Source organism: Stegostoma tigrinum, chromosome 29 (genome assembly GCF_030684315.1).
Source record: "Stegostoma tigrinum isolate sSteTig4 chromosome 29, sSteTig4.hap1, whole genome shotgun sequence".
NCBI classification, from domain to species: Eukaryota; Metazoa; Chordata; class Chondrichthyes; order Orectolobiformes; family Stegostomatidae; genus Stegostoma; species Stegostoma tigrinum.
The window spans coordinates 35,808,768-35,825,006 of record NC_081382.1 but is presented as its reverse complement, the minus strand read 5'-3'; the positions used below and the strand labels follow the sequence as shown (position 1 = coordinate 35,825,006).

At 40.4% G+C, this 16,239-nt stretch overlaps 1 protein-coding gene across 2 annotated transcripts in view; it reads left to right on the top strand.

The window, feature by feature from the left end:
- The window catches only part of ass1 (argininosuccinate synthase 1), a 141,860-nt gene that overhangs the window by 24,039 nt on the left and 101,582 nt on the right, over positions 1-16,239 (top strand). For both annotated transcript variants that reach the window (XM_048559123.2, XM_048559124.2), the window contains exons 4-5: positions 297-485; positions 13,214-13,270. In XM_048559123.2, the coding sequence (XP_048415080.1) occupies positions 297-485; positions 13,214-13,270 (246 nt within the window). The remainder of the gene's footprint in view (positions 1-296; positions 486-13,213; positions 13,271-16,239) is intronic.

The following is a 16,239-nucleotide window of genomic DNA, read 5'->3' as shown; positions in this document are numbered from 1 at the left end:
AACAATAAGTCAATTTTTCTAGGTTTTTGTGGCCCAGAAATCATTATGGGTCAAAAGCAGGCATTCGTTTTGTGATACATAGGCCAATGGGTTTTATACAGTGTTTACAGGAAATTCCTGCTAGCACAGACAGAGCCTTACTACCTGGTAATAGCAAGTTGTTCCAAGGTAACAAATTGGTATGACTATTTTATCTGTTAAAGTGAAATTGGGGTGGAGGTTTTCTTCTCTTTAGGCTTTTCTTATAAAAAAAATACATTGAGAGTTACAATGTGCTCTTTGTGCTTCGGCTACAGGTTTTTATTGAAGATTTACGGAAGGAGCTTGTGGAAGAGTTCATCTGGCCATGGGTTCAGTCAAATGCTGTTTATGAAGACAGATATCTCCTTGGAACATCATTGGCTAGACCCTGTATTGCTAGAGGCCAGGTTAAGATTGCAAAACAGGAGAAAGCTCAGTTTGTGTCCCATGGAGCCACAGGGAAGGTGAGTTGATGTCAATTCATATTGAAACATGTTATTCTTCACTTTTCTCCTCAAAGTAATCTTTCACTATATCTATCTATGTTAGTATCTAATAGCTCAAAATACTTGTTGTTTAGTAAAACTACAGCTGGTTTTCATGAAAATATTTATTTAAGTAGGATTAAAGACAAAATTTATTGGGGAAGGGGCTTGAACCATATAGATAACAAGATTCATCCGATAAGGTAAGATGATAGGGTCAGAAACCAGTCTGAACTTCACAGGTTTGTTTAAAGTTTTGGCAAAGATCTGTAGCTTGGGTTGTGGATGAGGTTGTTAATTTGCTCACCAAGCTGGCTTGTTTTTGTTTTAGTAGCCAGACTTAAATTAACAAGAAGAGTGAGTTTGCTCATTGCCACATGCGAGAAGAAGTAATAATGCTACATACAGTTTAGAAGTAAGAGATGAATCTGAAGCTCTCTTTTTTTTAATCCTTTTTTCTACATTTGTAGAGGGAAAACCACAAAATGTCTGAAAGATGAGTTGGAATAGTCACCCCCCCCCCCTTATTATATCAAGTTGTTCTTTCTCTGTTTGAAGCTTCTTTGACACCTTCAGAGATCACATTCCATCATTCTCACAAAGAATAATTTCCTTTGAAACACAGAATTTATACCTGCCGTCTTTTTGCCTCTGTAGCAATATACTTTTGAAAAACACACTTTGGAACTAAAGGGCAAACATGTCCACAGTATTTGAGGGCTAACCTGTTGTCCTATTAATAAAAACGGTCCTTGTTGTTTTTCTTAATTGCCTAAATCAGAGTCCTCTCATTAATAATCCTGCCACCAATGGGAATAATTTTTGCTGTCTTCTTTGGCCAGATCCTTTATGATTTAAAAATCTTCCATCAAATCTCCTCAACCACCCCCCCCCCCTTTCCTTCTCTATGGAAACTAATCCCAATTTGCCTAATTTGTCTGCATAACTGACGTTCCTTGCCTCTGAATCATTTCTGCCTTCAGACCCTCCTTTAAAATCTGGTTCACAGAATTTACAGAATACTCCCATTGAGGCTAAACTAGTGTTTTATCTAGGTTTATCATAATTTCCTTGCTTTTATACCCTTATGGCCTATTTATAAATTCCAGGATTCCAAGTGCTTTCTTTTTAACTGCTTTCTCAGTCTTCAACAGAAGCGTTTTCTCTTGTTTAAATTATAGCTATACCTACTAAAAAGCATTCTCTGGGATTTTTGTAAATCAAATGAATGTTAAACTGTAAATCTGCAATAAGTTAGGACTCTAGATCTTTTACTGCTGACACCTCCATTTAAAAGTTAATGCAGCTGTCAGTGTTCTTCATGACAACTTAAAATGAATTGATCGTCAACCTTTCGGAGCTGAGGGTCAGACCTTTGCAACGTCAGGAAGACTTTTAAAAATGGTCGGTGGATCTGGATAAAATTTCTAATACAACTGGAATGAAGTCCCAGAGAACTGAGGTGGACCTTCTAACTAGATTGTCTACAACTGGCTTGCAACACTCTCACCTATCCCTCCTTTGACTTTGATTCTGGAGTTGGTGGGCTTTATTCTGTCATGTTAATGACAATGGTCTAATGATCATTCGTTCATCAGACATTGATTAACTCCCATGGGTTAGCTTATTTAACATGGTAAAACATCATGGAGAATATGAGCATGGATGCACAGAAAATTGAAAGATCTTCCACCAACCAAAATTTGAGATCCAGAGACCTAAAAGAAGACAATACTGCCCACTCTCACACAATTTGATACCTGCCTCTGTCCCTTTTACATATACAAAAGTAGGCAATTTTTATTAAAACGTATTACCCTGTATTAAGAACTTGCCAAACATCATATACGAAACATTGAATTTTTATTTTCTCACTGACTGGTGGATTTAGCCTGTAAATTAGTTCAGAGTACACAGAACAGCTTTACTGTAGAGTAGCTGGTGGGTAGTGTTATGATAAAGACACAGTCTCTTTTCTGTCATTCCACTTGGTGGCAGTATGTGTCCAATGTATTGAAATGCCAGGCTTATAGAGCTGCATCCCATTGCGTCCTCAGAACAACACAAATTTTTAACAGCCAATAAATGACAATCTGATTAAAATTGCATCAGAAAACAAATATTTTGGTTGGAGTGAGGAAGTTAAAACTCAACCACTGGGCACTGTTTCACAGCTTCCTTCTTTCTTCTCACTGATTCTGATTTTAACCTTCTCTTCTAAGTTACCAACAAAAGCACCTACAGGAAGCTGCTGTGACAGTTTGGTCCATTAATAACATTGGGCTTCTTGACTGATATTTTAACTGTGGCCTTAGGATTAAAATCTAACTATCATAAATTCAGCAGTTTTATCACCGGATGAATACAGCTAAAAGCAGACTAACATGATTAAAGATCTGCTCCCCTGGGTCCCACAAGGAATGTTAAGGCCTCAGTTGCCAAGATTCCAAACCCTTCCAGTAACTTAATTCTCCACATTGAGCCTTTCTTTGGTGACAAGTTTCCAATCTATCCCTAGCCAACCAATGCTTTCCGTTCATTTCAGGCAGGTAGCTAAGGCAGAATGCACATGAGCCCACCAGTTACCTTAAGACCATAAAGCAAAGAAGCGGAAATGGGCTGGTCAGCCCACCTAGTCTGCTGCACCATTTGAAGAGATCATGGTTGATCTGATAATCCTCAACTCCGTTTTCCTGCCTTTTCCCCATAACCTTTGATTCCCCAACTGATTAAAAATCAGTCTATCTCAGCCTTAAATGCAAATAATGACCCAGGCTTGACAGACTTCTGCAGCATAAATTCTCTGTCATCAGAGAGAAGAAATTCCTCTTCATTTGTCTTAAATGGGTGATCCTTCCTGTGAAATTATGTCCTCTGATCCTGGACTCTCCCATAAGGAGAAACAACCTTTCCACATCTGACCTGTTAATACCTAAGAGTTGCCTGTCATTCTTCTGAACTCCAATGGGTATAGCTTCAAGCTTAAGACAGTCCCTCCTTTACCAGGATCAGCCCAGTGATCCTTCTCTGGACTACCACCAATATAAATCTTTAAAATGTAACAATTTTTTTTTGTGGTTAAAGACATGCTCTTTTCTTTGCCACAACAGGTGAGTTATGAACTATCCCACCACCACTACCATCACCAGCCACTCATTTAAAACACTTGGGACAGAATTTTTCATATCCTTGAGCAACACGGACAATGTCAGGATAGTTTGGAAAATATGACAAAAGTGAAAATATGGATGTTGAGAAAATGATTTTCTGATGTTCTCCTTAAGCTTTAAATGATGAGCTCAGTATTTTCACTTTCAAGCAGTGACTATCTTGGTTCCATGTATTTGCATCCTGTAATTAGCCTGAGTCACTATACTTATGTCCCACTTCCAACCCTCTGCTCCTTCCCTGAGAATCCAGTTCCCAGCAAGAAAATCAGAATGATTTTCCTGCCAGCAGCAGCTTGTGCTTGTATCCTTCATCCAACTCTGTATTCTTCAAAATTTCCCAACATGTTCCATTGACACCATCCTCCTCCAACCATTGTCCCTACAAGTTAGCATTGGCAAACCACTATATCATCATACTGCTGTTGGAGCATATTCCCAGACACAGTGTGTGAGACCTGCTTTTCCATGGCAATTGACAACCGTCTTCGGAGAATCCTCCTTAGAGACAGTCAGGCATGCACATATTGAAGCCAGCATGATACAGATAGTGTTTGTGGACAACTCCTTCTTTCAGTGAAGTTTGCCAGTTGCCCCTCACAAATCACCTTGCTGCCTGTGTATTTTTCAGTGCATTTTGACAAAGTCATTAATGGCCAAGTCGATGGGATTATGTTCTGCCAGGTCTCCTGTAGTTCTGATAGTGTCCGAGACCTGGAGCGTTTCTTCCTCAACTAGCAGATATGTGTCAGTTATGTGCTCACTAGATATTGCTCCTTAGTCTAATCTAGATAGAGAATCCATGAAGGTGAAAGCCTGTGAGCTTGTGGAGGATCCAGAAGAAGACCTTGTTGATGCATCCTCTGCTGGAGCCCAGGTGGAACTGAAGGTCTTTGGTGCTGACCACTTGCAGTGGAAATTTCCTGGATGTTACTAGTGCCTGTGTATGAAAAAAGAAGATAATTTGTTGTTTCAGAGGGGTGAAAGCTTACGGTTAAGAATGGATCAGCTGTGGTGGGAATGAGATAGCAGAATAGCATAGTACGCTGAGGTTTCCTGGGTTGGTTACCCACAGAGGCCTCCCTGTCCCCATGTGAATGAATGGTTTCAGTATTCTCTAGCTTTATTGAAAAGTTTTTCTTTGTGTGGCATGAGGGTCTTTATGGCACATTTTGGTCTGGTTCTGAGCATTTTTTTTCCTGCAATGAGATAAAAGTAAGCGTTGAGTATGATGAAAGTAGATGAAAGAACAGTTAGTATGAACAGGAGAAGTGATATGGTGTCCCCCCGTGAATAGAAACACAGAGGACAGAAATGTTTTATAGTTTGGGGAGATTAGATGGGTATGCGCCAGTGAAAACTTATTCTTGCTTATCTTTATCATAAACGGTTTTCCGGTACTGCTATGCATTGTGTTTCAGCTGTTTCAACCACTATCTTAGTTCAGGCTAGCTGAATCAGGTGCCATGACTTCCTTTGCCAGTCTACAGGATGCAGCACTTCTCTGCTCCATTACCCCATCCATCAGCGCCTCCAGGTGAACTGGCTAACCTGCCTTTCTGGGCCATGTCCTTAGCCATATTGGGTGAGCACCATAGTAGGAAAGACAGTTCCTGGTTTCAATGTCTGAAGCAGTGTGCTGCTAGATTGCACATGATACCAGCAGCATGAGCACTGGAAGATTCAAGCAGTGGTGAGCATTGAGCCAAGATGCAGGATGATGAGCCAAAGATTGCACATGAAAAGTTGCTGTGAGCAACATGCTTTGCCTGAAAATGGGAAAACTCAGACCTTGGAGTTTAAAAGAATGCCACGGCAATGCAGATTAACTTAACAACTGATTCATACATTGGCATGAACATTATATGACCTGATGATCTGAAATTCTTTAGGTTGATTGAGGATAGTGACGTTGTCCTTTTGCCCCCAATCCTCCTGGCCTGGCCCGTCTTTTGTTGTCTAGTAGGTATCTCCTGTACGTAGTTAGGATCAAGAAGTCATGACTGAAGGTTTAATATTTCATGTTGCAGCTGTATTGCTTTAATATTGTGGCATGGTCTTGTTTATTTAGGTGCTTGTATAGATGAGGACAAGGCTTAGAAAGGTAGGTTAGTATTCAGTATACATTGACACTAGAGACTTATGCATTGGAGTTGAGCAAGAGGTGTGACAGTTCCCAAAGTTACTCAAATTAAAGTGGAAGTAAACTTGCTAGTCTTTCAGGGTGTGAACCCTAGTGAATCCTGGCAAGTTTTCTTTGAGTGCAATGGAATTTGTGAGATCTGTGTGGTAAGAGCTAGCACTGCTTGTATCCGTCTAAACTGCATCAGAACATATTTGAGCCAAAATTGACACTTGCGTTTTAAACCATGCAAATACATCAATTCAAGCAAAAGAGTATTGAAGTTAATCAATTCAAAATAAATAAATGCACTGAAATCTCACCAGAAGTTCCTTAATTTAAGTATCAGGGCATATTCTGAAGCTAACCACTGCTATTAATGCATAGTTTTGGATATTATTTCACTGTGTAGTTCAGTTACTGAATCTAATCAAGGGAAAAGGGAAAAATACTGCTCAGTCTTGTGTTTTCTGCTTGCTGTCTATTTACACTGACTTTGAACATGTATTGGAAAGATGAGAAAAGATCCCACAAAATATGTCTGTTTGAAGTATACTCCCAACGTGTAATTTCAGCGGGGCTTTTTTTCCCCGAAATGAGTAATTATATTAAATATATTTGATCCTCACTCACCAAGCCCAGTACCAACAGGTATGTCTGTCCTCTCTAAAGCATTCTTCAGTAATAAAATGAGAGTAAACTGTCCTGAGGCTGCTGTGAATGATTTTGCCGTAAGGAGTTTCTCCATCTGTAGTGTTGGTGCGTTGTAAGGAGCAAATGGACCTGTTTTGGGACATTGCAGAGAAAGAAAACAAATTACCTCTGTGTCAGCTGCTGTTATTTTTCTACTAAAAGCACATACAATGCTGAACAAGTTGGCTACAGACTAAAAATAAAAAGAACAATGATACAAGTCTGATGCTGCCAATGTTATTAACCATTCAGCATTAATGAATATATTACAAATGAACTATTGAACAGATGAAGCTATCTAATTATCATGTGCTGTGCAGCAGGTGAGGCCAGAGTTTGCATTGCTTATTTCTTCCATCAGCTAAATACCTAGGACCTAAAATTACACTGCAGGAGGCTGGTACCTGGATCTCCAGCTATATCCATGGAGTACTTAATTGTTTAAAATAAGTGGGTGCCCATTTCTCTTAAAGTGATGGAGTGAGTAATTTCAATTTATAACCATTTTATACACTAGTATTCCACAGTGTAATTTCAGAGCCTTGGACAAACAGTACTCATGTCTCATTGAAATGGCCTGATTGAAGTTGGTTTGTTCGTCCCAACCATTCTGATACATGTCACACTGACCAGAAGCTGACTGCTTTCATTCTCACTCATTTACTGAAAAGGAAAAAGAAATGCAGAAAATTAGAGTCGGCCGTGAGCTGCTCACTTGAGTACAAAGTAGCTTTGGCTAAGGGCTGAGAGGTAACCTGCTTCTTGCATTGCTGCTGCTTCAATTATGTTTATTTTCTAAATAATGATTAACTTCACATAAAGCTTCTTTTTGTGCTGTTTGAATTTTGGAAACTCTGGACAGTATTTTTTTTTCTCCCGTGCTACACAGACTGCTAAAATTTCATCATAAGGCCAGCTAGGCAAAGGCGTTTGTGAATTAGTGCTACTTTAATGACAGCCCTACAGCTCTAAGGTTTTGTTTCCCCTCCTGGCAACCCACAATTTATCATTTGTCCAGCAATTGAGAACTACAGACAACGTCAGTTACCATGGGAACCAGAAAAAGGGGAGTTTATTGGTCTTTAAATTTCATTGATCAGATGAGGTTGAAGGAAATAGGAGGTTGAGGAGGAACTGCAGAGCAAGGGAGTTTGGAACTGGTGAATTGGAGAGACTTAATTTAAGAGTAGCCAGGCAAGGGGAGGATAGTGAAAGCAGTCATATTGATAGTCTCAATCTTGTAAATGAGCAAATGCACAGGCTTCTCGAATGTGTTAAGCATTTGGAAAATAGGCCCTGAGAACTGGTTCTAGAAACAAGAAGCTAGTGGTAACTCTACTGCTCAGTAAGGTCCTGAAGTGGTTGCCCCTTTTAAGTAAAGGAGACTTAAGCATGGTAGCGCTTGATAGGGTAAAGCTCATTCTACCAGTTTACTAGGTTTGTTATACACTAACAACACGCATGTATGTGTACACAGACTTGTGGAAATGAATTTGGAGACTGTGTGCCTGAATGCTCTAGAGAGGCAACAAGAGCAAGATACTGACTGTTTTGCTGGGGGAGCAAGAGAATCAAAAATTGAGCTGAGGGAATATATTCCCAAGTTGGCAGCTGAAGAATTGTCATGGTGAATGAGGACTTAAAGTGGTGAATTTTGGAAGTATTAAGATGTGAATATAAATAACCTGGGAGAGAGTTTATTTTTTTCCAGGATGAATGTAGTGGGACTATAGGAAAGCAGTGTGAGAACTGGATATGAAACAGCGGGCCAAGCAGCATCAGAGGAGCAGGAAAGCTTGACGTTTCGGGTCAAGACCCTGCTGTCTCTTACTGCTTCCTGCTATAGTTCCTACTATCTCTGTAACAAGCAGTTCTTGCTATCTCTGTAACAATTTTAACCCCGCTGTGAAACCTGTATTCATCCAGCTTCACACCGTGCTATCTCAAATTCTCCAGCGTCGGCAGTTCCTACTATCCCTGTAACAATTCTAACCCTGCTGCGAAACCAGTGTCCCAACCCGAAACATCAAGCTTTCCTGCTCCTCTGATGCTGCTTGGCCTGCTGTGTTCATCCAGCTTCACACCGTGTTATCTCAGATTCTCCAGCATCGGCAGTTCCTACTATCTGTGAGAGCTGGATATAGTATTTTCGAAAATTGATTGAGAGAATGGGTGCAGATAGGTCACAGAGATGGGCTGGTTACAAACTTGGGAGAATTAATTTTGGAGACTAAGTTGGAGAGTGCAAGAGGATGGTGAATTTGCAGACTGGTAGTGAGTTTAATCAAAGCGCAGATTAAAATTCACTGAGAAATCGAGCTGCAGCATTTGTGGATACTTGGATTACTTGTCCTGTGATTAAATAACTCTTGGATATAATGCTAAAAGGAGTGCAAGAGCAAAAAGATTCACAGATCTATATTTACAAATTGTTGAAAGTGGCAAGATAGGTTGAGAAAGTAGTTAAAACAAATACATTTCGGATTGTGGGTTTTATGTAGCGAGAGGTCGCAATAGATGGAATGTTCTGCAGCCTTTGGGTCTGAGCTTAGAACTGGGAAGGATTTTAATTAAGTTGACTAGTTATAATCTATTCTGTAACTAAGCAGATTTTGCCTGGGGAGTAGATTGTAGCATTGTTGCCTCTGCCATAGAAAGTTGTGAGTTCAAGCCTAATTTCAGGACTGATTGTATGTAAAATGGGGAGCTTATAAGTGAATTAGAGTTTTGGGGCCACATGGTGGCTCACAGCACCAGGGACTCGGTTTCGATTCTAGCCTAGGACAAGTGTCTTGTGTGGAGATTACAAATTCTCCCTTAAGTCTCTGACGGTTTACTCCCTCAGTCCAAAGATGTGCAGATCTGGTGGATTGGCCAAGCTAAATTGCCCATGGTGTTTAGGGATGTGTAGGCTAGGTGGGTTGGCCATGGAAATGCAGGGTTACAGGAATATGATGGGGAGTTGAATGGCTGGGATGGTCTTTGGAGGGTTGATGTGGACTTGATGTGCCAATGCTGTAGGGAATGTGATTCTGAGGAATTGATTTATTTTGGGGGCACGGTGGATCAGTGTTTAGCACTGCTGCCTTACTGCACTAAGACCTGGGTTTGATTCCAGCCTCAGGCAACTGTGTCTGTGGAGTTCACATATTGTGCATGTCTGTGTGGGTTTCTTTCAGGTGCACTGGTTTCCACCCACTGTCCAAAGATGCGCTGGTTAGGTGGATTAGCCAGGCTAAATTGTCTATAGAGTCCAGGGCTGTGCAGGCTAGGTGGGTTAGCCATGGGGAATGCGGGGTTATAGGAATGGTGTCAGTCTGGGTGAGATGCTTTTTAATGGGGTAGCATAGCTGAGCAGTCAAAGGCACTTGATTTAAGGCTCCAGCCTCTTTGGAGGGCTGGGTTTGAATCCCACCGCTGCTATTGGTGCTAGTGCTTTGCCATGTCAAACACTTACATGGGTGAATTGTGTTTGGGCAGCATGGTGGCTCAGTGGCTAGCACTGCTACCTCTCGGTGCTAGGAACCAGGGTTTGATTCTGCTCTCGTGCGACTGTCTGTGTGTGTGTGTGTGTGTGTGTGTGTGTCTGACAGGTGCTCCAGTTTCTTCCCACAGCCTGAAGATGTGCAAGTTAGGTGGATTGGCCATGCTAAATTGCCCATAGTGTTTAGGAATGTGTAGGTTAGGTGTGTGAGCTAAGGGAAATGCAGGGTTTCAGGGATAGGGGTAGGGTAATGGGTCTGGGTGGGGTGCTCTTCAGAGGGGCAGTGTGGACTTGTTAGGCCGAATGGCCTGTTTTGACACTGTTTGGATTCTGTGGATTAAGATGCCAAAAATTCACTGACTTCCTATTTCTGTCAGAATTATGAGTGGGAAAGCCCATGATCAACCTTCATGCTCTGCCACCAATTTTAATTGTTTTATGTGGATATTTAGTGACCGCAGAAGTTCCCCATCCTTCTGTTACTGACATTAACCCAGCTGCAGGCCATTCACCTGTCATTCAGCAGTAACGTCAACAGTAAGTCCTGGGGCATTTTTCTTGTACTGGGATGTCTAATGTTTGATAATGGATGCATTTTCAATGAGAATATACAGCTTTGGAGTAGAGATTGAGGTGAAAAGTCAGTGCATTAGAAACAAAGGTAGGTGAGAGAAATAAACTGCTATTGGCTATCAACAGGGTGTTCTGTGACAGAGACAAACAGAACCATCCAGAAAGTCAAGTACAGTGTGCAGTTTTCTTTCGGAGTGGGGTAGGTCATTCAGTAAGAAAAGGCTTATAACATCAGTGGGCATTTTATCAGTCTCCAAAATACTCAGGCCAGTAGAAATGGAACTGAGTAATTTGAGAAGAAAGCATCCAGACACAGGAAACCTCTGGAAGCTGAGAGTATAAAAAACCTGTGCCTTTGCTCTGAAAGTGCTTGAATGTCAGTAAGAAGAAAGCTGTAGAAACCTGTAATAACCATGCAAGTATGACCAAGAAATTTAGAGAGAAGAAAGGGAATCATCTGCAATGTGGCTGTATAGGCTGAGGCGTTTTTACACTGAAGTGTAGGACGTTGAGGGATGATGTTTATAGAGATTTATAAAATCATGTGGGGCATAGATAAGGAGAATAGCAAAGTCTTTTCCCTGGGGTGGAATATTCAAAACTAGGGGACTTTTTTTTTGAGGCGAGAGGAGAAAGATTTTAAAGTCACTTGAGGGGAAACTTTTTCACACAGAGGGTTGTTTGACTATGGAATGATGCAGGTACAGTTACAACATTTAAAAACCTTTTAGACGTGTACATGAATAGGAAGGGTTTAGGGATATGGGATAAAAGCAGGCAAGTGGATCCAGTTTAGTTTGAGAAACCTGGTTGGCTGGACAAATTGGGCTGAAGGTTCTGATTCTATGTTGAATGACTACTATTGTATAACGACAAAGCTCAGGAAAATAAGCATAAGGAGATGCTGCATTTACTCTGGGGACTGACAGGAATCCGATGCTGCACTGCTGCTCAATCCTTCTCCTGTTCAATGTCCATATTTTTCTCCTCACAAGAGTGCAGCTTTTCTTGCTGTTCAGTGTCCATTTTCCCCTGTTTTCTTGCTCCAGTAGTGCCAAGCATGGCTAGAATTATGCAACACTTTCACTCTGGACTATACTGCATTCTTCCCCCTCCCCTGTAGACTGATGCAAGCATTAGAACATCACCTTCTGCAGGCCTGCGTTGGTCAAAGAGTGAACTGCAGCGTATCTAGTCGAGGCCTTAGTCATGGAATTGTCAGCCATAGTTCCAGGGTGTAGCCTTTGTCTCCATTGTAACAGTCCTTATAGTGTGCCCAACCCTTGAAACAAAGTAGGAACATGAGAGTCCTTGAGAATGTAGGTATCATGGGTACCTGGCACAGATGTCTAAGATGTGATAATTGAAGATGACTTGTGCATTGGTGAAATGAAGTGCTGATAAAATCTGCTATTATGATATGACAGTCTTGATGTGACTTATGTGCTGTCAGTAGTGACCTGCATCTGGGGAAAGTCAGTAACATATCCACACCCTTGAGTGGTCACTATTGAAAACAATTATAAGTGACCTGGCTTTGTGTCTGTGCAAAAGATAAGCGAGATGGTAATACTGTGAATCTTTAAATTCTGAATGAGGCAAGAAAGTATAAAAAAGTAAGTTGGAGTTGCTTTGAGGATCCGATAACTGCTAAGTGAATGAATACTAAGAGACCAAGCAAAGACGCCTGAAGTGCACCCTGGTCCAGTCCATGAGGTGGTTGCTCATCCCTGCACACAAAATGCCCAGGTAGAAGCATTACAATGAAAGGCATCAGTGCACTCCAATAGCAATATTGAGGTGAAGAATTGTATCCTAAGTGGGTTGATGATGTGGTGAGGCTGAAGTTTGTCCAGTGCCAGCCACCATGGTCAGGGTTGCAGACTGTTTCTGCTCATGGATGATACCTTGAGATGATTGGGACTACTATCCATGAGAGAGGCCCAGAGGAGTGAATAGTGAACTGAGGCAACAGGTACCTGCTCTGACTTTGTTGTCAGGAATTGTTGCCATCTCGTTTCTATCCAGCATGAGAGACTAGGAAACTGCAGATCTATGAGGTGAGATTAGGTGCTGATGGCTGCAAATAGGCCTTTTGCTGCTCACTAATGTGATTCTCATCTTGCTACTCAAAACTTGATTGCAGAATTGGACTTTCCTTGCCATCAATAATTGCATTTACCAAACTTGCCATAGACTCCCCATTGCTTCTGTCTTTCAGGGGCTGGGAAAGTTTGCCCCATGGTTGGCACTTTTTCTTTTCCGTTCATATTTAATAAACTTTGTTCTTTTTTAAGGCACATTGGTAGCCTTTTATGAATATGTTCAGTGATTGACCACTACAATAAGCAAATTGTAATATTAAAACTATAGTCTACCAAGCCAAGTTTTAGTTTGAAATCTGACGACCAGTAATACCACCAAGTGGAACCATACTGGTTAACATCTGCACTAAAATAACAAAAAAGGAATGCCACATGAAGCCATTGTGTAAATTTCCTACAATCTTAAATAGCAGTTTCATACCTAAATTTTTTTAGTTATGAGTAAGCAATTACACTCCTCAGTTTGCAAGACATAAGAAGCTGCTTGCAAGTCTGTAGAATAAGTTGAATATTGGTGTGTGCAGTTCTTTTTAAACTTTAAGCTTTATTCCTTTGTTTTTCAGGGAAATGATCAGATTCGGTTTGAGTTGACATGCTATGCACTGTATCCTGAAGTCAAGGTAAGATATTTGTTCCATGCTGTTTTTGCATGTTTCCGTATCAGATGTGTTGTTGCGTCTTAATTTAATTTTCCCTGGATAAAGTTGAATTACAAATACCAACAGTGATGAAAATGTTGCAAATGCACAGTAAGGCAGTTGATTGGGAACCTACATTAGAATTGGCTGGTGAAATGTTAAACTTTTTCTGTCAAATGCTGACTGTCTTGCTGTGAAACTCTAGCCTGTTTTGTTAGCTTTAAAAATCTATTCTCTTATTTTTTTGCTGTTTCATGCAAAATGAATAAATTGTAATTTTAAGGGCAATTATTTATATTTATTTAGGTTACAATGATATTGCATTAAGTCAGTCGGCTTTTTAAAATGTTACTTCTGTATATTGGGAGACAGCAAAGGAGAATGACTGTCAGATGATGGAAAGTGAAGAATATACCCCTGCTTGGTTTTCCTTTGTGTATAATGAGAAGCTGAAACACTTTTTTTTTTATTAGCCTCAAACTTTGTCATTTTAATTTAGGAAAAAAAAACTAAATGTAAAGGAATCAACCAGTAGGACAAAGTATGTTTTTTGTCTGTTCATTTACGAGGCTCAGGACTGGGGGCACTTTTTATTAACCTCGCCTAATAAAGTTTAAGACAATGGAGCCTGGCACTCAAATTTGAAAATTGCTGACATGGTAGATTCTTGTAGTTCGGACTAAAATGGGTTGTGATGAGCTCTGCTTGCAGCCTGAATAATCGTCCTTTTGTTTCATTGGATTTAGTTTTTACAAAATGGATTGACAATCCCACTTTGAGCTAGAAACTAATGTGAAGTCTATTTATCAGTGCCCCAGACCTGAGCCACGTAAATGAACAGACAAAAAAACATACTTTGTCCTCCTGGTTGATTTCTTTACATTTAGTTTTTTTTCCTAAATTCAAATGAGAAAGTTTGAGGCCTGCTGTGTTTCTTCATTTTGAGAAATTAAGGCAACAGACCTAAAACAATTCTGCAGGATACCCAACTTTTGTTGAAAAATAATGTATAAGGTAGCAATAAACCAACACATGGTTTTTAAAATGCTGAAATAAGAGGAATGAGAGGCAGTGACGTATTACCATTTAATTGGCACAAACTTTTACATAAAGTTTTATTTTACATACACTTAAAATGTCTACTTTTAAATTTAACAAAGAATTAAATAGAAAATCCTTTATTGTCATGAGTAGTCAAGCACAGGAGCGCAGTGAAAAGTTTTTTACAATGGCTCCCTCTAAGGTACCTCTGAGGTACAAGCACCTAGGTACAAATCTTGGATACAGAAGAGAAATGAAAGGCAAAGTAGTAGCATTACTTAGTGTCTTAAAAAAAAGTTAGAAATAAGGTAGTTATAACATTGTTAAAGGATGGACATTATAGTCTGATAAAGACTTGCAAATTGCAGCAGCTCAGAATGTAGTGTGACCATTTGGGCCAGCTCGCTGTCCAACAACTGTCCCAGTCCGCTCCAAGCTTCCAGTCTGCTCCACATTAGCACTCTGCTGCACTGAGCTAGGTTGCACTGCTCCAGGACTTGTTTGCCGTCACGTTGCACTGGAACTTGATTCCCTGCATGCTGCTCCAGGTCTGCGAAAACAAGAGGGGAAAAAAGAACAAGAACAGGCGGAGCAGAGGACCTCTGCATGGAGTGTCCTACTTTGCCGAAATTGAGTTCACAAGAGGTTGAAATAACTTAATTTGCTCTTTGGAGTGTAAGAAGTAAGCATTTGTATCTGAAAAGGTCGATATTTTAAAATAAATGCAATTTATCAATCAGCTGAAGGTTGTATTGTGCAGCAGCAAGTTATTTTTCAAATTTTATAAGGATGTATTCTTAAAGATCCAGATTTTCATCATGACAGAGTGTCTCTACAGTGAATGAAATTGTTAAAAATCCCAAAGATCTGTCCCTGTACATGTCAGTTTCAATTTTTATAGAAGTAGGTTTGTGGCTGTCAGGTTTCACATGTGGTTTCGAGACAGTTAGCCATGAAAATATTGGTTAAAACTGAATTTTAGTATCCTCCCAGTCTGTCACCCAGAGTGCCTTACTTTTTTGCTTTGTGGTGAGTCGTAGGGCTTGGTTTCCACTACCCTTTGGGATTACAAAAAGTAGACAAAGACATAAGTATATAAAGTACCTAAGCCCATTAGAACTGTCAGGTTAGAAAACAAATATTTGCTACTGTGAGGGATTTGTTGAAAGAGTTGCAATGGTTTGAATCTTTTGAATCAGGAGTGTGTTTTTCACATCGTAATGGTTTGAATAAACATATAACAATGTCACCTTGGCTCCTGAGGTTTACCTATGCTGCATGTTACGTGAGTTGGCAAGGAGGACAGAAGGAAAAGGGCTGTGTGGGGAAAGAACACGGAATGGCCTTGAGTTGGCTTAGGGGCTATAAAGGGCATGCTTATCAATACAGGTGCTCAGGTTAGCATGGGGTTTTTAAAGAGCCAGGTTGATGGAAACAGCCTTATAAGTGACATCGGGAATAAAGGGATCTTGGAGGATTCCTAGAAAGTATGGGTCATGCGATTTTGATGAGGGGTATAGGATGACACAGACTGTATTGATTGCATGGGCATGGAATAGATGGCACATTGGGTATGTAGGTGTTTGGGCTTTTTTAAAAATCAAAGTGAGATATTGTCCCGCTGCAGGGAGGCAGATGAGCAGCCATGTTCTATTTTGAGGTTTGGCTGTCCTGTAACACAAGAATTCCTGCTATGCCAAAGCAAAAATCCAATTTTCCAAGGCACTTTTTCCCTTAGACTTGTAGAGCTGGGAAACATCCTGTCTCTGCGCTTCTTGGGAGCGAAATGCTTCAGATACTAATTGCTATTGATTTACTTGAACCCAGATGTGTGCTGCAAAGATAGCTGCTTTTGTAAACTGATCATTTTTTTTTCTAGAGCTCGTAGGCCTCAACAACTCTAGTTGCTC